The 25046-nt window shown below is 30.7% G+C and overlaps 1 protein-coding gene across 1 annotated transcript in view; it reads left to right on the forward strand.

Annotated features, from left to right (window-relative positions):
- LOC129216452 (endoplasmic reticulum aminopeptidase 1-like) overlaps positions 1 to 23752 on the forward strand; it is a 43524-nt gene extending 19772 nt beyond the window's left edge. The window contains exons 6-18 of the mRNA XM_054850666.1: positions 2637 to 2750; positions 3974 to 4108; positions 6756 to 6887; positions 7311 to 7572; positions 9743 to 9870; positions 9956 to 10011; positions 11741 to 11888; positions 15699 to 15772; positions 15876 to 15980; positions 16682 to 16849; positions 19065 to 19205; positions 21705 to 21786; positions 23603 to 23752. Coding sequence (XP_054706641.1) covers positions 2637 to 2750; positions 3974 to 4108; positions 6756 to 6887; positions 7311 to 7572; positions 9743 to 9870; positions 9956 to 10011; positions 11741 to 11888; positions 15699 to 15772; positions 15876 to 15980; positions 16682 to 16849; positions 19065 to 19205; positions 21705 to 21786; positions 23603 to 23752 — 1695 coding nt within the window. The remainder of the gene's footprint in view (positions 1 to 2636; positions 2751 to 3973; positions 4109 to 6755; positions 6888 to 7310; positions 7573 to 9742; positions 9871 to 9955; positions 10012 to 11740; positions 11889 to 15698; positions 15773 to 15875; positions 15981 to 16681; positions 16850 to 19064; positions 19206 to 21704; positions 21787 to 23602) is intronic.
- Positions 23753 to 25046: the final 1294 nt, after the last annotated feature.

Consider the following 25046-nt stretch of genomic DNA (forward strand, 5'->3'; position numbering starts at 1 on the left):
TCTTGCATTAAAAAAACATTTTTATTAATAATATCATCGAAGAGTTAGGTTCATATAAAGTAGGGGAGAGGAGGGAGGAATGGGACAGTGGGAGGAGTGGGACAGCTAAAATTATGACAAAATAAATCACTTTATTTTATTGTCAGGTTGACCACTAGAGGGCCTGTTTATAGCTTCTTTTTGTTTCATACTTGTAGTTTATCCAGCAGGAAGTTTCAGTTAATAGTTAGAAAAAGTTAATTTTCTCACCTCCAAAGTAAGTTTCTAATCTATTTTTAGTTTTATTTCTTTATTTATGTAATTTGTAAAACTAACATAATATATTATCATTGTAATCTTAAGTACATAATGTATGCTTATCTGCAATTTAATTAAGCCTAAAACCAGCATGGTTTATGTGACAAGTTATTTTTTAGAAGCAATGTGTAGAGGGAGGAATGGGATAGGCCCCATAAATATGTCCCTTCTGTAAAGGGGCTGTTCAAATATTACGTAAGCATGTTTTTATCAATTTTTGACCTCTCCTCCCCCTTGTCAGCAGAAATATGCAAATCGCAAACCCCCAGAAATAAGAACATAAGCTAATAGCAACCCTCCCCCCCCCACCACTTTTCTTAACAGTAAAAATTCAATTTTAAAAAATTGAGACTTATTTTTTAAAAAAAGTGCTTGTTTAATTTCCTTATTTAAGAAAAATTCTTAGACCACAATTTTAAAAGAACTTAGCCATTTGAAATTTTTTTTAGTTTTTTTTTTTTTACAATTTAAGATTTTTGAAACTGTCTTACGTAAGCATCACTCAAACGTTCCCCCCTTCCGTTGTCAGCAAAAATAAGCAAATTGCTAACCCCCCCTAACTATGTTGCAAGGGTGGATAGCATTTATGATACTGAAAGCTACAATGCAAAATTTATGAGAAAGGACATGAAATTTTAATTTTCCTCAACAGGATAACTGTAGCATTATAGATAAAACAGATATTATCATGAAATTACCGCCACCACAATTGGTTGGTGGGACCAGTAGAGCACAGTCTTGTGTTTTTCTTTTAATGTGGACCTTTCTAATTATGACATTCGCTAATTTTTCTGTAATTTTCAAATGTGTCCCACTCCTCCCATACTCATGTCCCACTCCTCCCACCCAGGAGGGAGGAATGGGACAAAATTCGTGAAATTTCTAATTAGTCAAGTATGAAAATAATAAAATGTTTAAACATTGTGTATATTTTTAAAATGTAGTTACAATATGCAAGTTTATTGTGTGAGCTTTTGCATTAAATGAATAACTAGAGGATTATGAATAAGAATCATTTATGTGAAAAGTGTCCCAATCCTCCCTCCTCTCCCCTATAATTGAATAAAGAATATTCATATAAATTTCCAGAACAATTGGTCAATAACTTTTTGAACTAGAAAAGTTGTTTCGAGAAAAATTCGTTTGAAAAAAAAGTGTTCGAATTTCCACGGTCACTTTAAGTGCTCATAGCATCAGAACTACTCTTAATTTTTAACTGAAATTTTGGCAACATATTCTTGAATAGTTTTACTAGCATTTTATGACATAAAAAAAGTAGGCTTTTTGATCTGTCTAAACTGGTTTTCCCCCTTAATGCTTTCATATAAAATATGTTTTTAGATTTTAATCAGTAGTGAATAAAAATGATGCTCCTAAATCTTAATGACATTTTAATTTGGGATGAAGATTCAAGGATTCAGAATAAAATTCAAATCTAGTATACTTAATTAATTTGAAAGAGAATGAAGTATGCACCAAGGATATTTAATGTATAATTATTTTATTTCCTCAAAGTATGTAACTTACTCATTATTAGCTTTTATAAGAAAGAAAGCATGAAAAAAGGTTTTCCTCCTGTTAATTAATAGTTTATGGAGTGGAATTCTTTTGTTCCCCCTCAACTGCTTACTGTTGATAAACACTTTCTATTAGTTTTTAAATATCATAGCTTATTTGTATTGCTTTGGATTAAGTCATTACTCTCTGCTTTCCTGAATAGTTTATGCCCTGATGACTAATTTTCTAATATGTCTAGGAACATTGCAGTTCGTAAATTTGCATTGATCATGAAACTGTTCTTTTAAAGTTGTAAATCTAGTGTAATAAATAATATCTTAAAATTAATAGTAAAATTGTGTGAAATTATCCATTTTTTTTATTTTACTGATTATTTAAAACTTGTAATGAAGTTGTAAGAATCCAAATATATTCAGTAAGCTTTTTTTTCTTTCATGTATATCAACTCCAATATCTTGAATATTAAACCTGCATCCATTAAATTTTTGAAGTTACCTATTGTTCCTAATAATGGACTATTAAAAAAAAAACTAAATGTCTTAAAATGATTTTCAATCATTAAAAATCATCCCTTCTATTAAAGCTACTTTTTAATCTCTTTTTGCCAAAAAATAAATACCTATTAAAGAATTTTTCCAAGTCAGGCCTCTTTGAAGCAATCTTTTTCCAATACAAGGTTTAATTGAGCATAAGTGCCTATCAAGTATGGGTACTGATAAATTTTGGCAAAGCTAGTAACATAAGACTGAGAATCTTGTTCTAGTTGAACTTTTACAATGCAATTTATAACTGTACATTAATTTTATAATTTATTCTTTCAGTGGTTTGGTGATCTTGTTACTATGCAGTGGTGGAGTGATTTATGGTTAAATGAGGGTTTTGCAAGTTTTATGGAGTATCTTGGAACCAATCATGTTGAACCTGAATGGAAAATGGTAATGAAAAAAACTTTTTTAATTTTTGTAGTTGTGCTCTTTGTTATGGCATTATATTAGCTTTTGATTTTTGTCATTGGATTTAATTAATTTGTGATCCTACAATGCATGAAATTTTTTAAATTAAACAAAATGTCACTTTCAAATAAAATTTTTATGAATTCAAATATTAACTTACTGTTAGCCTCTAACTTTTGTGTACAAGTTTTGAAAAATTTTAATCCTTTTGTAATAAGTGTCATACATAAAGACTAATTCCCGAAGCTATCTCACAGCAAATGTGACTCTCATAAATTTCCATTCAAATTGACTCTCAGCATGTACCCATAACGTGTACCACCTGTGAGGTTTTAGATGGAACCTTTTCCATCCTTATTAGGATCCACTCTTATTTTTCCATCCTAATCAGGCAGAGTATTCCTTATTGCTGTTAGGTGGAGCTCCATGTCTATTGTAGTGGAGTTTTGATTGCAAGTTAATTTATTTTTTCAGAGTGTAATTGAGAATCTTGTGTGCAATATAAATATATAGAGCTGATCTTAACATGTGTGATAAATTTTCTGTATCCCAAAAATAACCTCAATATCCTGTAGCTCAACTTAAACACTGCTCTAAAAATTAGTTTTCTTGCTATGTTTGCCATACTTCAAATTATTCGGAAAAATTTTAATTTAGTTTTTTTTATGACAGTACAGTCTGACCAACAATAATATGGAAGGGCAAACATTCAGTTTATAGTATGCTTTTGCTTTTTAATTATTTAGACACAGTTTTGTACGAAGAACAATTTGTTCATGGCAAAGAATTTTACGTCTAAAACTATATTTGATCTATATTCTCATCACAAAAATTAATTAATATATTTTTTTACATCGAAATTTTGAGCTCACAATTTTTCTTTTACATTTCGGGACAAAATGAAAACATTTTATGTTTTTTTTATTGCTCCCACTGGAACTCTATTTGTTTCCCCTCATTTTCAACTTAGAGAATGCAATAAATTAATAACGCACTAGTAACATTATAAAAAGTGTGCATCAATATCCCCATAACTATTTTCCCTTCTCCCTGTGCTAGAATCATTCAAATGGAATCATCTGCCCATTCCATACATTTCATGGTCAAACAGTATTAATGTGACTTTTTATTACAACATTAGATTAGTACTACTAAAAGAAATATCTTTTATGTCTTTACTTCTCATTTTATGAAATTTGTTTCAGATGGATCAATTCATTGTGAGCACTACTCAAGATGCAATGTCTTTAGATAGCTTGGAAAGTTCACATCCTGTTATGACTGATGTTGATGATCCTGTTGAAATTGAGGCAATATTTGACGCCATTTCATATAAAAAGGTAGATTTAAAAGCATTTCTTCTAGTTTAGTGTAAAGAAATTACACTTTGTTTTTCAAATGTAAACAAAATGGTTTGTATCCTTGAGTGATATTTTATCAACATTTCTTTAGTTTACAATTGAACCTTGTTTATCCAGATCAAATTTGTAAAGATAAAAAAGAATTTATATTTTGTTAAATACTAATTCTTAATTGTGATAGCATTGCTTTTTGCTGTAAAAATAATTTGCTATAATTTTTGCATGCATTATTTAGGAGGAAAGTTTCTTCAATGGAGTAAATCTCCTGAGTGACTTCTATTATGCATGCCCAACCTGGGAACAGGGGCATGCATAGGACACCTGTTGCCAGAAAGCTCACCTGTTGGCCCGAGCCTGAAGGGGACCCCAAGATTTTTAAAATGAGAGGTGAAATATATGTAGGGACTTAAGGGTAACTGGTATGGAGGGGGCCGTAAAAGTCATTTGCGATGGGCCCCAAAATTTCTGTGCACGTCCCTGATGCCCAATCAATTTTAGAAAGATAAAAAGTATATTAAATAACTTTTAACCTTATATTTTGTTCCTTCGGTTTTCTGATTTTATTTATTTTAACAGTAACTTATTTATTTATTGTTTTCAAATATATATATATATATACATATATATTATTAATTATTAGTGCCACACTCGGGGGCAGCAGGATTTTAAGTGTATGAAACAACAACAAGAAATTTAACAGAATCTCAACAATATAAAATCGAAAAACCATTGAACGATATGAACATGAAAGCATAAAATAAAATGGGCAGTAACTGCTAGGTTTTTGAAGAGCTGGAGCAGTTGGTATACTACTAAAAAAACTTTCTTTATGTATATATATATATACACTGGTAGACAATTTCTAAGGACCGATGTCAATAGCTGCATTAGCAACCACAAAATGGAAGGCAAGGAAATATGGAAATGAGCATAAGTTCAGGACACATTAAGATGCGTTGTGAGTATGCAAGTTTTAGACTCACAACGTTGCTGGTCACGTGATAGCACTGATAAGCGATATAAAAGATTGGTCACATGATGACCATTTTTGTTCAAAAGCAAAGTTTGACGGGAAAGAATCAACTGACAAACTTGCATTTTTTGGTATGTCTTCCCGACATCCCTTAGATGATTTTATGGGTGGCCGTGTGCTTGGCAACATCGAAGAAAGGCAGAAAAATTTAGATGTTGCCAGGGAGTTCGACGTCACTAGTCAGCTTGTTTTGTACATCCCATTGTGTACAACTTAGTGTTTTGCTCATTTGTAATGATGTCTTTAGCATCACATTTGGAGAGAAGTCGACTGGGCTTGTGTACTATTCTCAGATGAAAGCAAGTTCAATCTGTCGTCTAATTGTGGACGACAACTAACCTGACATGAAAGTGGTACAGCATGCAAGCTGGCAAACATAAAAGAAAAGGACTAGTATCCTGAAAGTTGTGTCATGGTATGGATAGGATTATGAGCAATGGCTGTACGTTGCTTGTGTGCTTCCAAAAAACAATATAACAGCTAGTGATACATTAATATTGTTCTACTGCCTCATGTTCATGTGTTCTGTAGTACTGTGGGGGTATAGTGCTGTTTGTGTTCATGGATGGCAACATAACATATCATTATCAATTACCATCCAAAAGCATCTAGCTCACTCAAAATATTCAACCCATCGGTTGGCCACCATGTTCTATAGATCTGAATCATATTGAAAATGTTTAGGATGCTTTGGGGAGCAGTCTTGCTGGTCGACAACGCCCTCCAATAAGCAAGGACACCCTTATCCGTGCTGACAGAAGAATGGGATAAATTACCCCAACAGCTGCTGGATAATGTTGTTTAAGCATCACATGACGTGTGAAAACTTGCATGGCTCTCCATGGTGGCCATATCCCATATTGACATCTTATGCCAAAATCCCTGGGGGTGGTAATTACACTTATTCACTTTTAAGTATTCAATCCAAAATGACCATTTCGTCCTTTGAACACTTTTCAACGCCTTCTGGATTTCAGAGCTCAATAAATTATCATCATTGCAATCATTTGGCATCATCATCATTTGGCTTGGCATCAAATTACACTTTTTTACGTGCTAAATTGCCCATTGGAATCTGTCCTTAGCAATTGTCCACCAGTGTATATATATATGTATATAAAGACATATGTATATTTTACCTTGTTATGGCTTTTAAAACTACCAATTCTTTCAGTGTTTAAGACGCTTGATACATGTTAACATTTATTTTCCCTCACTACAGATTTATAAAAGCAGGAGTAGTTTGCAGCAGTTGAAATCTTGCAAATTACCTACTTGTCTAATTTCTCTACAAAACTAATATCTGTTTGTTCTTTTTGTACCTTCCTTTCTTTTTTTTTTTTTTTAAATTTTTATGTATCTCACATCGCTCATGGAATTTCCATGGTGAATCATCAGCTAAGATTCGTAGTGACATATCTCTGACAAGAACAGTATGATTTGTTTGTGATGTATAAGCATCATTAGATTATTATTTTCTTGTTCTACTATTATCTAGAACAATACTTTCATCAAGTTTTACTTGATTTTCTTTGTATCTGGCATATCTTTTCCCTGTTTGTTTACTGAAAAAAATTTTTTTTTCTTTTATAGGGAGCTGCAATTCTTTACATGTTAAAAAATTTCTTAGGCATGGATACACTAAAGAAAGGTCTTAGTGTTTATTTGAACAAATATCGCTTTAAAAACGCTCAAACTGAAGATTTGTGGGATTGCTTTACCCAGGTATGAGTTTGCTTAGACTTATAATGCTCTGAAAAGCACAATTTTGCCTACTGGTTTTCAATTTGCCATTTCATATACTACTTAGTTACCTAAAACAGCATCATAAAAGGAAGAAGAAAGAAAATAAAAAAAAAAAAAAAAATATACTTACTTTACTTTAAAATATACTATTAGCTTTTTAACCTAATTTTTGGTGCAGACGAAAATTCTTGAAATAGATATTTATGTAATTAATGTAATATTTGATGTTTGATTGAACATTGATTGAAAAAAAAAAGAACAGAAAAAATTGTACCTTGCAAAAAATCAAGCTTATGAAGATTTTATTGAAAGGTTTTCTTCATGACTTAAGCTCCAATTAGCATCAAATGAAGTATCATATGTTGAAACTGAAGTTTAAGCATTCATTTTAATCTTTTTCAGGTTGCATTGACTAGCACTCATTTAAATGTATCAAAAATTATGGACACTTGGACTCGTCAAAAAGGATACCCTGTCATCACTGTAAGACTTAAACATCGCTTAGTAATACTGGAACAAAGAAGATTTCTTTTAACTCCCCCTGAATATGATGATGCAGCTCCTTCAGATTTATCACCATATGGCTATAAATGGTTTGTTCCTGTTACATACATTACAGATCAATCTGACAAAGAGAACATGTTCTGGCTTAATATGACAGATGGTAGGATATTAAAATGCATATTTTTGTTTTGAGTTTGGTTGTTCATATTCAAGGTGTTTATAAAGTCTTGCACTGATTTAAAAAAAATGTAATTTAAAAAAAAACACTAAGGTTTTTGCATAATTATTTTTTATTTTTATTTTTTCCCATCCTCATATATATATATATATATATATATATATATATATATATATATATATATATATATATATATATATATATATATATATATATAGCAGCGAATTCACTGATTGAATAACGCTGATGTCATCAACAGTAAATCTCTTTTTTTATTGTTTCTTTGGTTTGAAAATGTAATTATTTATTTGTACCATTATCACTCAACTGTGTATTAAATTTCATTCAACTATGATGCTTCCTTCATAGTATTGCAATTTTCACAAACAGGAGTGAATAATGAATGCTTGGAACGCAGGAAATGAGTAGCCACGGTGATTCCACCTGCAGATGCGGGCATAGGTTTGAGTCAGCCATATGGCAAATCTCGAGGATACTTTTCACAGAAAAACCTAAACGATGTTAAAATGATTTGCAAAAAAAATTTATACAAATGTATCATTGTCTTATTTTTCTTATTAATTGACTAATAATATAAAGCTGAAGAGTTTGTTCGAACACCCTAATCTCAGGAACTAATGGTTCGAATCGAAAAACTCTTTTTGTGTTGAATAGTCCATTTATTGAGGAAGGCTATAGGTTTTTTTTTTGAAATCAGATTGACCACAATATTTGTAATTTTCAAACTAAATGTTTAATTAATTGTTTAGTTCTATGATCTCCTAATAGGTGGTGGGGCAAGCTTAGTGCTATGAATTCCTAATAGATAGCGGGGTAAGTTAACTCTTCAAGAGGGCGCTGGCGGACAGTGTCAATAGCTGCAAGGAACCAAGCCCATGCTACACTGTTGTTATCAGCAAACATATTTTTGAATGTTTTTTTTTTTTGATGTTCAGGTACATAATTTGATTTTGTAGGATTTTTCTATTGTTTTTTGTTTTCCTTATTTCTTCAATGTTTGTTTATGTTTTTATAATTGAAGATAGTAACTTATCTAAGTAAATAATTTGATTTGTCGTATTATTCAATTGTGATTGCTCTTTACAACGTTTTTATTATAGCATTGTTCATTTGCGAAACATTTTAAATTGCAGGGGAAAAGAACCGCTTCACTCGCTAAAGGGCAGGGTTACGGTAGCAAAGTTACATGGCGCATTAAGCAATGAAGGATTATTTTGAGTTTTAAAGCTACTGTTAATATTTTATGTGTTTTGTCAAAAAGTTTTAAATTCCATCGAGACTTAATAGGTCTTTTGAAAAGGTGTGTATGCCTCTAAGTTGAAAAAAAGTGATCATTTTGCATCAGAAGGGGTGCGGGAGGAGTGGATTTTTTTTGTTCAACAGATTTTTTTAAACTTCTTAGCACAGGCATCGCCGTATGGGTACTGCTAGTATCAAAATAATGCAGGAAGCGAGTCAGTGACCCTTTCCTATTGCGTTTCAAAGTCACTTTTTTAAGACTTCAATTTTGAAAAATTTAGGACTAAGAGCCCTGAGCCTCCTTCTTCCAAAAATTGTCTAAAATTCTGTTTTATAAATTAGAATTTAATCAGAATTTTAGAACCTCCCCCCTCCCCCAACCTTCTATTTCTGTGAAAGAATTATAACAATTAAATTCATATTGTTACTTATTTTCCTTCTCATTGTAACAAATTCTGATCTTCTGCTGCTAATGATTCCTAAAAGCTCAATCTCCCACCCCCTCTATTTCTTTCTCTCTGTATATATATATATATATATATATATATATATATATATATATATATATATATATATATATATATATATATGTATATATATATATTGTTTGAAAAAAAAAATAAGGGCCGACAAACTCAAAAAAATTGTATTAATAGTAAAGATTAATACAGGCTTTGTAGGGGGGGCCAAAATCAGATTCTGCAGGGGTGCCAAAAATTTGAAGTTACGCGACTGGATCTTGCATGTACATATAACTGTTTACATTTATTCATATTGTGCCATATTTTACTGGGATTTACAAGCATGTTTATTTATAAATATCAGTCATTAAACATATTTTATATAGTTTCAATAGTTGCATTTTATATTTAAAGATCTATGTTTCAAACAGGACAATTCTTTTTGCCTGCAAGAACAAAATGGCTTAAGCTGAATGTTAACCAGACTGGATTTTTTAGGGTAATGTATGATGAAGGTTTATGGAACACCCTAATCAACTTACTTCGAACCAATCACAAAGTAAGAGTTTGACACTTGGATAGAATTTTGAATATTTTTCATTTTACATATTTTCCTTCAATTTCTAATTTTTTTTTTATTATAGGTTTTCAAGCCTGCAGATCGAGCTAATCTATTGGATGATGCCTTGACACTTTCTCGGTATGGTACAGAATTTTTTCAAAACTTTTACTAATTTTTTGTCACTAAAAAAATTATATATAACTCTTTCTATTCCTTGAAGTGAGTAGGTCAGAAGAATTTTCAGTCATTGATAGAACTCTTTAAAACCTTTATAAAAAATATCGAAGCTTTTAGGTTTGTGATATCTAAATTTTCCACTGGAAAAGTGAATTTTAGTTGAGAAATGAAAATGCTATTTTGTATGCATAGAACTATAGAACTGATAAGGACACTCACCAAGTGATTTAAGTTATATGTGTAATGTAAATGTAGGTAATGTAAATAATTTTCAACGGTTGTATGCAGTTTATATAATATTTATTCTGTCTTTCTTTTCTTTAAATTGTTTACTGTTTAAGGTAATTGCAAATTAAATAACCAAGATTCTTACAATTTTAGCAGTTATGTGAAAATGACTTTTGTTCTAATAGACAGAAACTATTTTTGTTCTTAGTGAAGTTTTTTAACTGTTTAGAATCTTAACAAAAACAAATTTGCTGTGATATTTATCTTGTAACATATCTCAGACACTTTAAAAATAATTTTAAAAATGTTAAATAAGCAGAGGAAAAAAACCTTGGTAGGACTTTTCTATGTAAAGGTGTAGGCTGGACAAAGGCTCTAGATTCAGCTAGGATAATACTTGTTTATGTTGTTGATTGTTTATTTATATTCAAAATTCAATAGTAAAAGTTTATTTAAAAAACGAATGAGGAATAATTACAGTAAAATTAGACCAAATGTATAAATAATTTGTTGAAGTAAAAGTACAAACTTGTAGAAGGAATTGGCTTGTTCTCATGCCTATAGTTAAAATTTGCAATTACTGAATCAATTTTTGATTTACTAGGTGGTTTCTCAAGATCCAAAAGTTTTGGAACACCTGCAAATTTACTTTAAAAAAAAAAACATATTGCACCCTGGCAAAAAAAAAAAAAAAAAAGTGGCGTAGCTCAAAAAAAAAAAAAAAAAAAAGCATTGGAGTAATTCAAGGTTTTAGGCAATAGTACTAAAGGATTAGGTGAGAAATATAACTATACACTCAAAAACATTAAGATGTGATGTTTGCTGGTTAGTTTTTTTATATAAATTATAACAATGCATACATTTGAAAATTGTTCTCCTAAGCTGTGGAATTTTAATGATGTGTCACTATTGATTATATTGTTTTTATGCCACCAGGCACCAGTTATGTGAGCTAACTTTGAGTTTTGTGGCAAGAGAGAGCATTAAATTTAGAGTTAAATCAATGGTTAGTATTTTTTTTCCAAAATTTTGCGTTGTGTCCCTTTACTTGCTGGGGTGCGATATGTTCTTTTAAACTATCAAATATTAAGAAATATTCTTCCTAAGATAACCAAATTTCAAACTATTGGTTAAAAATACTGAAAATATGTAAATATACAAACTAAGAAAATGTATGCAGTAATGATAAACGTGTATAAAAAAGAAATATTTAGTTTATATTAGTGTAGTATGAAGCTATTAAATGGCAAAATTTAGCCGATGTTAGTTATGAACACAATGCTACAAATTTAGATTGAATATGTCTATTAATCAAAATTAATGTTTTTTTTTCTTGGTTAGATATTTTTATGTGCATTACCTTCTGTTACAAATTAGTATGCTCTTAATTCTTTTTTGTTTTATCTTTCGGATTACTTTGTGTGTACTTAATGATGTAATGATACGTTTATTTCTCTTATAGAGTGGGGATTTTAGATAGTGGTTTGGCTCTTAATCTCACTCGATACTTAGAAAATGAAGAAGATTACGTTCCATGGGAAACAGCAATTTTACATCTCGAAATTTTGGATGTATTGATGCAAGAAAGTGCAGCCCTGTCGTTGTTTCATGTAATGTTTTTTATTTATAGTTAATTTATTTATAAATCATTTTCCAAAATTTTCATTATTGTATCATGACTTATAGTTTTTATGGGCAAAGATAAAAATTCTCTTGTATTGGTATCATTGAAGAGAATGTTGATTGTGATATTTATTTGTACAAGATTTTTTTAATCTTCTTGAAAGCTCCCATATCTGGGAGGTTACATTGAAGTTGAATTCGATTTTGTATCTACAGCCAAAAATTTATTTAAATTAAGTGCTTTTATTGTTGATTATTAACAAGATAATTTTGCTAATGAAGCTTTAATTGTTAAATTTCTCACTAGCTCATCCCGAAAATACAAACTACATTTCACATACTTGTAGATAGCATGTCAGCCAGATGATTAATTCAATTATATTGACAACAAATTAGTTTAAACATCTGTCTTGCAGAGAAAAAAAAATACTTCGAAGATTGGCGCAAAATGTTAAGGTTTTGCCTCATCAGAAAATACATTCTGACTTCTTTTCACATCTTCCATGACTCCTTTACTTCCATAACACAATTTTGAATATTTTCTTTCTTCTTTCTAATGAGGCTGCCTTAGCCTCAGGGCCGATCCTAGGGTGTCGACCGTCCATGTGCAAAAACCTAATGTGCCGCCCCTCTAGAGAATTTTGCATAATTTGACTAATACTTAACATCCTTATCTGTGCTCTTCCAATTACTAAATCAAGTTTGATCTTAAAAATAAAAAATAAATAAAAATAGAAAAAGAATGACATGAAATACATTGCCAGCTCAGTCAATTCCAGCCAAGGACTGCAGTTTCGTGCTTATTAGCACTCATCAGCCTGGCATAGGAGTGACTGAGCTAGAGGTTGAAAACCTCTTAAGGAAGCCAAGAGTGCCAAACAAACTACAAGACAAGGCCTTGTCTTCAATATTTGAGTTGAACCGAACCTTTGCTTCAGTCACTCATCTGGTCAGTGCTAATTCTGCATTAACTACTAGTTTGTTTGGCACTCTTGGCTTCCTTAAGAGGTTTTTCCACCTCCAGCTCAGTCACTCCTGTGCCGGGCTGATGAGTGCTAATAAGCACGCAACTGCAGTCCTCGGCTGGAATTGACTGAGTTGGCAGTGTATTTCTGTCTTAGCACCTGGCTATAGGGCGGTAACTTACTGAATATACTTGCCTTGTCTTCAATATTCGAGTTGAACCGAACCATTGTTTCAGTCACTTGTCTGGTCAGTGCTAATTCTGTATTAGCTACCAGTTTGTTTTTCTTACTTTTTATAAATTCATTCAAGTTTCATTCATCACTTTTTATAAATTCAAAAGCATCGGGCCCGGCTGATGAGTGCTAATAAGCATGAAACTGCAGTCCTCGGCTGGAATTGACTGAACTGGCGGTGTATTTCATGTATTTCTGTCTTAGCCCTGGCTATAGGGCGGTAACTTACTAAATAAGAAAAAGAATGAATTTATAAAAAGTAAGAAAAGTTTTACATTGAGTCCACAAAGACATTTTTCAAAATTGACCTCAAAGGTCAATTTTAGGAATTTTTTTGGAGACTTTGGGGGTAAGTTATTTTGGGTTTCCCTCCTGAAATTCTTTCAAAACTGGAGTCAACTTTAAGCTATTTTTGGTGACCTTAGCTTAGGAAGGGTCGCGGCACTCCCGAAAATTCTCCACAGCTGAAGTTTTAAACATGCAATTTTGAGTTATCTTTGTTGACATTATGGAAGAGAAGGGGATTCAAACGCCTCTCATCCAAATTTTTCGAAATTTAAGTCTAAGGCGCAAATTCAGGCTGTCTTTGGTGACAGTAAGGGTACGGCGGAATTTCCTAGGAAATTTATCAGTACCATACTTTTAAATCACATTTTTTTGGCAGTGATGAAACCAGAAAACAATTTTTCGTGGGCACTCTTGAAACTTTTTTCATCTAAAACCGGGTCTGTGGCCACAACAAGGCTGTGGCCTAGGAACCCCACTATTTAGGGGACTTCAAATGGATAAAATTGTTGCAGTCATTCGCTATAATTGTAAAGATTGAGCTCAGAAGGTTCCCAAAAAAGTATTTGGCCTATACTCACTAATATCTTAATCAGGCCCTGCTCATTGGAGGGCAATGGATCTGCTGGTATATTTGCTACTTATATTTTTACTTGTAGAATTTTTTTATAGATGTTAAAAGGAAATTTAGAAAGTGAGGCATGTTTGTTATGAGTGTTTAATGATATAATAAATATGTCTTATGGTGGTTCAAAAAAAAACGCTTTTTCAGCTAGAGTCCAGGACCCCCCTCCCCCTTTTTTTACACTTACTGATAGTATTATGCTGTAAAAGTTTTAGTTTCTTACTCAAATTTTAAGACGGTGCTCATCGAACCCTTAATTTAACATTAGCCGTATCATAGAAAATATCGCAAATTGAGAAATATTTAATTTCCCCAGCTGTTTTTTTTTTTTTTTGTAAATAAGTGTTTTATTGCAATGTATATGCATATTTCTTGTGTATATTATAATACGTAGCATTGTTTTTTCAGTTCGAAGTATTTTTTAACCTCCTTTCCATACTTTTGAAGTTTGGGGGAGGGGGTTGAGCACTCTCTTTCAGTTGAAATAGGAAGCTAAAATTCATCCAGTATGTTGCTAATCACGAGTCTAAAAATATTGAGGGGTGTCCCGGTATCTAGAAGAAACTTTTTTTTTACATGTATTTTTGATCCACCCTAATGTGTCTCTTTACATCTTATATCTTTAAACGAGCAATTCTTGTGGGTATATATATTTTTCTTATCTCGGAAACGGCTCTAACGATTTGGGTGAAATTTTGGATTTAATTGTAGTTTAGCATTCTAAGTTCATCCACATCAATGTTTTTTCTGTAAAAAGGAGATTTTTTACAAAAAAAGTTTTTTAAAACAAAGTCTAATTGAGTTAAGCCTTAAAATAAATTGTGAATTGACGCATCAGGCAGACGATTTGCAACCATAACAATGAAAATTTGTCTCTTCTCGCTTTAAAATTTCAAACTTGCTTAGGGTTGCCAGATTTGGCTGATATTGGCCATTTTGGCTTATTTCAAATACACTTGGCTGAAAACAAATTCAAAAGCATTATGTAAGTCGATGTAAGGTTTTTTTTATTTTTTAAATGAAACTACTGCTTGACCGTCCTATTTTATTTATTTATTTTCTTTTTACACTTCAAATAGTTTAACATGTTTTTTAAATCACGCATCTAAATTTTATTTCGAAGAAACGTATGTCTTGAGACTGTTTATGTTTTGTTGAGACAGTTGTTATCATTTGTAGGAATGGTTTGTGGATCATCAGTTTTGATGGATATCATGCTGTATGTAGCATTTTCTGACGTAAAGTGACCAACTACACTAAAAGTACTTATTCAAAAAGAAAATCTCGATTGGGATAAAATCGTGAAACGCATCATAGTATGAAAGGAAGTATTAGATTAAAAACCGATTTCACCATAGCAAAACTGGCTCCAAGGTCAAAATATTTTAATTACTGGCAAGAAAATTGTATAGTGGACACAAATGTATCAGATATTTTAAAGCAAAAAATGTTGATTTAATTACATTCAGAATCTTCTTTGCTTGGTACTTTAGTGTTAAAAGAAGGTAGTGCTTAATATTTCGTTAACGTGAAGCTTTTCAAGTATATTTGGAAAAGTATTGAACCTTAAAAAAAACACGAGTTGACAAAAAATAATTCTTTTAAAACCGAGCGAGGCTCGGTCGTCCAGGTACTTAACTTTTTAATTCTCATATGTATGGTAATTAAATAGTTTTATTTTCATGCAGAAATACATGTTGAAACTTTTGAAACCAGTACTTGGAACTCTGGGATGGGAAGATGAAGGTGATCATTTGCAAAAGTAATGAAATGTTTTTAAGTATTTTGCTTGTGTCCTTGTATTTGCACTGTCATTTACTTACATTTTAAAGAATACATATATATATATATATATTTCTTTTCAGAAAATTACGTTCTGCTGTACTTGTTACATCAATGAGATTTCATGATGAGCTGACTGTTTCCCAGGCTAAAAAATACTTTCAAAATTGGATGCAGAATGGCAAAAAGTAACTCTTTTTTTCTTTTGAAGCTAAATAGTAGAGTCTCCATCCTTTAATTAAGATCATGATTTTTGTATTCATTAATTAACTTGAATGTAACTATGTTTGTGGTCAAAAAAAAAAAAAAAAAAAAAAAAAAACATAACCTCTTATACAAGAAATTATTATTTTTTGACTATATTAAATGTTCTGAAAAACATCAAATGTGACTTGTGTGTTCTGTCAACAATGTAAAGTTTCACTTAAACTCTTTTAACGAGTTTCATATTTCTTCACATTACATGAGAGCACTGCTATTTAAAAAAATGTTTTACATATGCCAAAAGCAGTTTTGATTATTTTAAAATCATAGTCCCTTTTAAAGTTTAAAATTTTAACTTCTATGTATGAAATATGAAACAAATACATTTAACTTAAATTATTTCCAAAAATTTCCCGAATACATGGCTGTTTATAACCAACTATGGCTATAAGGAAATAGCATCAATTCCTCAAATTCAATGTTTTTCACATTTTAGTGTGCATCATTTAACTTTTTGTAATAAAATTGCAGCTGTAGCAAAATTTTCATTTAGTCCCTTTGACTTTGCTATTAATGAACATGACTACTTTCAATCGTTTTGACCACTAAATTGATTGTGGCTGTCACTTTAAGGAAAATTTTTACTTCATTTACTTCAGCAAAAATTATTTCATGTTATTTGTAGAGTTCCTCCAAATTTACGAAATGTTGTTTATGGTGCTGGGGTGAAATACGGTAGTAAAGAGGAATGGCAGTTCTGTTGGAAGCAGTACCAAGAAACTCAGGTGCCATCGGAGAAGCGTTTACTTTTGACTGCTCTTGGTAACACCCAAGATATGTGGCAACTGTCTCAGTAGGTGGTCAAAATTTTTTCATTGTATATCTTTTGTGTGTGTGAGATAATGTTAATTATAATGTGCAAATTACAATGATTTCAGAGTTCGTAGTTATTTTAATTTGTAACCAATGCTACAAATTATGTTTCTATTCAATGCACTTCTGTATTTTACCAACTTCATGTATTTCTGCCTTAGCCCTGGCTATAGAGTGGTAACTTGTTGAAATTAACATGCCTTGCCTTCAATCTTCGAGTTGAACCGAACCATTGCTTCGGTCATTCGTCTGGTCTGTGCTGATTCTATTTTAGCTACCAGTTTGTTTGGCACTCTTGGCTCCCTTAAGAGGTTTTCCATCTCCAGCTCAGTCACTTTCCTATGCCGGGCTGATGAGTGCTAATAAGCACAAAACTGCAGTCCTCGGCTGGAAATGACTAAGCTGGTGGTGTATTTCATGCCTTAGCCCTGGCTATAAGGCGTAACTTACTGAAAAAGAAATTTATTTTTGCTTTTGAATGTCAAATTTATATTATAACTAGTTGAGTTGCCCAGCTTTGCATGGTCTACCTCAAAAACAAGAGTTATATCAAGTGACGAATGTTCAATTATTAATTATAAAATTTCCTGTCACAATAAAGATTCTTAAATTTTGTTAACGGCAAATCTTAAAGTCCCGAATAAATTAAACTCAACCCTCCATTAATACAACTAAAGTCCTTAAATGTCTTCTGCTAGCAGTACAAAAAAAAGGGGGGGGGGCAAAAAAATAATCAAAAGGGGAAAAAATTATCTCAAAGCAAAATCAAGAATTTTATTTGTTCACAGTCGAGTAAAAAAATGGCAACAAACCTTATATTTTTATTCACGCTAATTTAAACTCAGCTCGTTAGCAAGCAATGAATTTCAGATTTGATATGGATGTTCTATCAGGCTTTAAGATGCTTATAATATTTTGGGTAGTTAAAAGTTGAGCAAATGTGGTGCAATGTTATTTGAATAATTGTATTAATCTTAAGCTTCTTAGTAAGTGTATATTAAAAACACTCTTATCTGCCTGTCTAGTAATGTAACATGAGTAAAATGGGTCACACTCATTTTTCCGGTTTTATGGGATAGGCAAAAAATTTCTAGCAAAAAAATAATAAAATCTTGGAAGATACTTTGGTGTGCGGCTGTCAACAGTGAGGATAAAACTATTGATGAACCTCATCAGTAATAAGATTTCACTTGTTAAATCTGGTTATTGATCTTTTGTTAATACTTTTTTACTTTAAAAAATAACTCATCCATTATAATATTTAGGCTACATTTTCAAAATAGTTTTATTCATAAATTTTTACCACGAAAAATAAGTAGAATATAATTAAAAATGGAAACAATCTGTGTTGGGCGGTTGCTTTGTGGCACTCTAATGTACTTGCTCCTGTTGTAATCAAACAGTACTCAAAAATGGGAATAGGCATATTAGAAGGTATTTGGTGCTATTGCTCAAATTTGCAGTAGGTTTTATAGTTTCATTAATTTATTATCTTTTAACTTTCATTGACTTTTTTCTCACATAAATTTTATAATAAAATTAATATAAAATAAACAATGAAACAATTAACTGTAATTTTAATATGTCCTAGTTTTATTGTTTGCTCCAATAACTTATACTTAGATTTTTTTTAAATTGTATTTAACATAAAAACATAAATTTTAGATATAACAAATAAATGAATAGAGTTGTAACAAAATCAGAAATATTTGAAACGTTCATTGAAAATGAAACAAGTAGCAAGGAATTTAAATCTATAACAAAAACGTTTATTCTAAACATGGATCATCTCTCATCAACTACTTATTTGCAACTTTTTTTAAAAATGGTGCCAAATCACAGCTTACTTTAAGTGGGAAAATAAACAAATGCTAACATTTTGCAGATTAAGTACTTAACTTTGACCACATAATTTTATTACATTTTGTTGACAAAAGAAGTACCTCACTAAATGTGTCGAAACACTAAATTTAATTTTACATGTAGTACTTTTTATCGAAATTTCAACACTGTTTGACTCATAAATGAGGTTTGTCTTGTTTTATGGCCTGGAAGTGAATATATCGAGAGAAAATGAACTTAAATACGCGAAATATTAGTATTTATAGTTTTAGATATTTTTCTTAACTCAAAAATTAAATCCTTTGTAATTTCAAATGTAGTTAATACTTAATCTACTATATATTTTTCTTCAGGTATTTGAATTATTCTCTGGACAAAAACAAAATTCGGCCACAAGATACGACTTTAGTAATTGCTGTTGCTGCTCGAAATCCAGTTGGGCGATTACTAACTTGGAGATTTGTCCGTATGAATTGGCCTCAGCTGCTGGAAATGTAAGTTGAAAATTCTTCGTTATTTTTTTTTTGTTTAAATAGCTGTTGTTGAAAGTTAATTTTCGTTCTTTTCTTTAAATGGCTTTTAAAAACTATTGATTCAGTATTAAAATTACTCTAAAGCAATCATATACATAATATGTCATAATATGAAAATTTTTGAAGCTTGAGGGTATACGCTATGTGTCTGAAAAAAGTTGGAGAGTGTACGGCATATATGGAGTATGGGAACACCACTGTCTAATACTTATACAAACTAACTATTGGAAATTAAAGATATAAATTCCACATTATGTTAATTGTATGTTATGTTACTAGATTTTATTGTGAATTCAACCATCCTCGTAAATTTCATTCCATTGTTGTAAATGTTTTTATTGTGAACAGCTCAACTTCTTAAGCTGCTGCCCAATATTTAATTTTCTCATTTGAAAATATTTAAAAAATATGTCCTATTCACAGTACAGTCGGAATGCTACTAAGATTTTACAATGCATAATACAGGGGATCAGAACCCAAAAAAAATCTTTATCATTCCAAACATCAACAACAAAAATCCTAACAAATGAAATAAAATGCATTTTCCACCAAGAAAATGTAAAACTCTGAAAGTTTTTATTTTGGAATTTATCATCTGAAGTGATGGCAGTTGCTAACCAGTTAAGCTACGAAAAGAAAATGACTACTGTATAGGAAAAAGCATGGCATGTAATCTAGTTAGTTGAAAAAAAAGCCACCAATAAACTTACAAGGAAATTTCTATTGGATGTGCCGTAAAGATCCACCAAATGTTACACTTGGTAGATCTTTATGGTCAAAAAATTTTTTGCATGGTTTTTGACGAACTCATCTAACCAAACAAACACTATGCTATCTCTGCAGTCGCCATCTTCTTAGCTCAATTGGCCAGTAACTGGCGCTCCGTACTCCAGGCCATTCATACCAGAAAATTTTATTTTAGAGTTTTTCTTTCTTATGCACTGCATTTGATTTCACCTATTAGTATTTTTGTTATTAAAGCTTAGAATGGTAAAGATCTTTCTTGGATATCATGGATTTAAGCAAGTTGAGGAATCTCTACATAGTATAAAATGAAGTCTCCAAAAAGCGTCTGTGTGTTTGAACTCTCAAAACTCGAGAACTACCCGGGCCGATTTTGCTGAAATTTTCACAGTTTGTTCCTTTAAGTCCTGAGAAGGTTTAGAGACCAGTTCGAAAGCAATTCAATAAATAGTTCTTTTTTTATTCCAATTTAGGCCCAATTTTTCACATACATTCCCGAATATGGAGGTGAAAAATTACTTGCATATATTAATATTATATATCGTTGGAAAGAGTAGAATTTTCCACGTTCTACGTAATTTGTCTCAACGCTCTAGCTTCATTACGGCGGGAGTTATTTGCGTTTTTAACTCGATTTTTTTTTTAGGCTTAGTTGAAATTTAGGGATTACTTTCTTCATTAAATCCATCTATAAAAAGTGAAGGAATTGTCCCACAGTTTTCGTTTTGACTCCATTGGAAAGAGCTGCCTTTTTTTATTCTAGATCTAACTCGACCTAAGGTCGAAAGTTTAACCCTCTATTTCCATTAGAAAAAAAGTTACAAGCGAATTAAAGGAAATTTAAAAATCTCTTTTCTATTCAAATTTTTAACCATTTTATTTTGCGTTTCCACGGTAACGCTTTTTGAATCCATTGTTTATTTTCATCTTTCTTATTTTCAATTCTTAAACTTATTTTATTTTGTGTTTCCATGGTTACGCCTTTTAAATCCATCTTTCTCATTTTATTTTAATTTCTTCAAAGTATTTTAGTACCTGTCGTCATTGTTTGGCGGAGAAATTTTGCATGATGGCTTTTTTTTCCTTTCATTTAATCCTGGTTATTGAATATACTTCACTTGACACAATGGTTTTTTTCAAGGTAGACTGGGTAAAGCCGGGCAACACAGCTACTGTACTATAAATGTAAGCGCAAATACTAATTCAAATTTTGTCCCAGATTAGCTTGTAAATGTATTTTAAACAGAAAGCTGATAAAAATACAATTTTTGTTAAACTTAAAGTATTGAAGAATGAAAGCAATACTTTATTTTGTATTCTAAATGTATTTTTGTAATTTTAAATGCACATGTTCCCATATAGCTACAAAACAACCTTATATTATATCAGAGTTAATTCTAAAGGCAGGCTCTACATTTAGGAGAGACAGGAGGGGATACTCCCCCTTTCCCCAACTGTTGCTAAATGTTAAGATAAACCAGAACATTAAATTAAATATTTTTGTGGTAAAGTTTTAAAGTTCAGTTCAAAGTGCATGAAGCCCCTTGAAAACTATCTGTCTGCCAAATTTCACTGGCTCTATATATGCAATAGCTTGGTCTGGACATAGCTCACTCATACCTAGATCGACTTTCACAGTGTATAGAATAACATTGCAGAGTTGTATTTGAAAAATAAATCTATCATGTTTTAAGGATATATTTTTTATATTTTTAGGTTTGGCCAAGGCTCATTTTCAATGGATATGATTATATCTGAGACTATATCTCATTTCAGCTCCAGATTCGATTATGATGAGGTTTGTATGTGAGAGTACTATTATATTTTTGTAGAATGCCTTTATTACATTTAACTAATTTAACCTAAACGATAATATATCTAAAAAACAATAATTTTATTAATAAGAAGAAAGTGAACTATGATGAAAAAGTGAAACAGAAAACAAAAACACCTATAGAAGAAAATTAAATGACGTTATGAATGCACAAATTTGCAAGAAATAGTTTGGAGGTTACAAGGTACGAATTTTTCTATGCAGAAAAAGTGAGCTTATGGATAAAAAGACAACTTACTGAATTTAACTTTTGTTTATTTCTTAAAATTAATAATCTTTAAATTTAGATTTGTGAAAGAAATCAGTTATTTGTTAGTGGATAATCAGGATTGTACGTTTAAAACAAATCTAAGGAAAAACATATTATTTTTTAAAGTATTGTTATCTCCTCATAAAATTTAATTATTATGGTTTTTACATTTTATTATTATATTTGACTTAATTTCAACTATTCATCTGTTAAATTTTATGGCGTTAGTTCTAAATGCTCTTGACATTTTATAAATCTTCATAAGTGACATTCATAAGTTTCTTGCATGTCAGATTTTATGTTCTAAAATAGCTACAATTCCCTCCTCCCTTCCAAAAAAAAAAAAAAAAAAGGAAAGGGCATGTTAAAAACTGTGCAACTGAAGATAAAGGTTTTCTAATTTGTTTACTGTGTGTGCGTTTTTTTTTTATTTTGAGCAATCACGAATTGCTTATTGTTCTCACTTAACCTAGCTGATGTTTTACCTTTATTTTTTTTTCGTAGAGAATACACTTTTTCTTGCACTTTGGTTGAAAGAAATCTGGCAACAAATCACACCCAAAAGTTCAATCACAGAAAAAATATTCTTAATGAATGCTGGATGGGAAACTTATTACCAATTTGGCATGTTCCAAGTTGATAATTCCCCGAAAAGTTGTTTTAAAATGTAAAATATCTGCCAAAAAGTAAATTAGGTCGTCAAGAAAAAATCCATTTTATTCAACTTGTACTAAAAATATTTGCTATCAATAATTTTTGCACATGTTAATCTTTCTTTTAATAGAATAAACGAATAAATTTTAACAACAAATGATAATAAACAAACCAAGGTTTGCCACTAAAGAAATTACAGCTGAAAGTAAAATATAACTTCATTTTAAACAAGCAATGCTGCAGACGATTAAAAAAAAAGTTAATTCCTATGAAGTCTTAAAAATCCTCATACATATAATAGCCAATGATTGAGTGACGTTCCTGATGTCATCCACAATGAAACTCACGTCACGGCATGATAATTTGATAATATGTTTTGGTATTATTTAAAATGCAGGGAAGAGCTTTATTGTGACGAGTCTGAACTGAATCCGGTATTTTAACTGTTTTACTGGTAAGACTCATTTCAGGGGAATGAAGAAACGAAAAAGTGGTCAACAATTAACACTATCTCCTAGAGTTTAGTGTTAGTCCACTAGAGCTAGGGGGTAATTTCAACTATCAAAATATAACCAGACATGCAATTGCTTCGTTCAAATGTGGAAGCAATTTTCCCCCATCATGTCTTGACAGCAGTTTTCTAGTGTAAAATAATGTAGATTATGATGTTTAAAATTAATATGAAAAGGTAAACTGAACTATGTGTAACGTTACAAACTTTGAGAAATATAGAGGGAACACCTGGCAGCAATTCTTGATTGCAAAAACTTTTAGTTTGTCAAAAACAAATTTAAGTTTTTTTTCCTATTATATTTAGTAAAAATTTCTAGCAATTTCTGTTTGTGAAATTGATTCTCATTTGTTTAATGATTTTAGGTTAAAACTTTCTTTAGTGGAGTTGAAGTTGGTTCTGGAATGCAATCGCTACAACAGAGTCTTGAAAGGATACGAGCAAATATTCGTTGGCGTGAAAATACTGAAGCCTCAGTCATCCAGTGGTTGCAGCAAAATGCCAATTTTTCATAATTGCATTATTTTTTGCTGAAGCATAACTAATGTACCTATTATGTGCATTATAGCAGTTTTCATGTTGTAAGATATTCAATGCTTAAAATTTCTATCAAAAGACTTGTAAAAAGAAGTTTTTACTGTTACATTCCCCTGAATCCACCCTGAATCATGATTTCCTGTATTATGTAATTTTAAATATCTTTTTTCCGTAATTATTTGTAAAAAGGTTTTTGATTCTTAAGTATTGAAAAGTAATAAGGTTACTGTGATGGATATGCTGGCAGGTACTGATTAATTCAGTTAGTTAACTAATATTGATTAAAAATTATTTGTGGATTGCAATAGGTATTACATGATCGTAACCTCAAGGCAAATCTTATTAGGAAAAAAACATTTCAGATATGTTTTTACTGGATTTATATTGAACATAAATGCATAACTACAAACTAATCCACATTGTATTTGTAGTTATTCTATTTAACTGATTTTAGGTGTGTGAATGATGAAAAAGATCTTATTGAGTTTGTAGTCTTCATTGAATGAAAACAATTTTTCCTAATGCCTTTTTTTTTTATTTTTCCATTAATCTATTTATCTTTAAAATAACAAGTATTATTTTAGTAGAACAAATTTTAATCAATATAATAGCTGTTTTAGTTCAACAAATAAGTGAAATAATTCTAAAAATGTATCATGGAAAGCTATTTAGTTCATTGAATGAAACACTTTTCTATGATAGATTTTTTTATCTCTTTCTATTAATCCTTTTATCCTTAAAATAATTGAAAAGTATTATTTTAGTTGAGAGTTCTTACCTAAATTTTGTCATTTATTTATTTTATCATTTACTTTTATTTTATTTTATCACTTTTTTATTTGTAAAAATTGATTTGTATTAATTAAGCATAAGAAGATGAACATTTTTCATCCATCATTAAATAGTTACTTCTTTTTTTATTTTAATTTATTATTATTATTTTTTCCATTCTGTGGTACATCAACTTTTCATTGTTATATCTACTGGAAAATTTTAATACTCGGTGATCTATTAAATATTTTATTGATTTTTCAAATAATCAAGCTGTCTGATTGATATTTAGTATTAAAGTCATTATTTGAAAAAAAAAATTGTATGAATAAGAAGTAAAAACAAATTAGCTTCTTAACCCAGAAGAGTCTCTGCAGTTGTATTGCTATATGCATGTTTTATGTTTTGATTTTTGTGTTCATTATTTCTGCTCTAAGGCAAATGTTTTACTTCTTGTATTTATTTTATGTACAGATAGAGATTATTGTTTTATTTTTAGAA

The sequence above is a fragment of the Uloborus diversus genome, chromosome 2, assembly GCF_026930045.1.
Source record: "Uloborus diversus isolate 005 chromosome 2, Udiv.v.3.1, whole genome shotgun sequence".
NCBI classification, from domain to species: Eukaryota; Metazoa; Arthropoda; class Arachnida; order Araneae; family Uloboridae; genus Uloborus; species Uloborus diversus.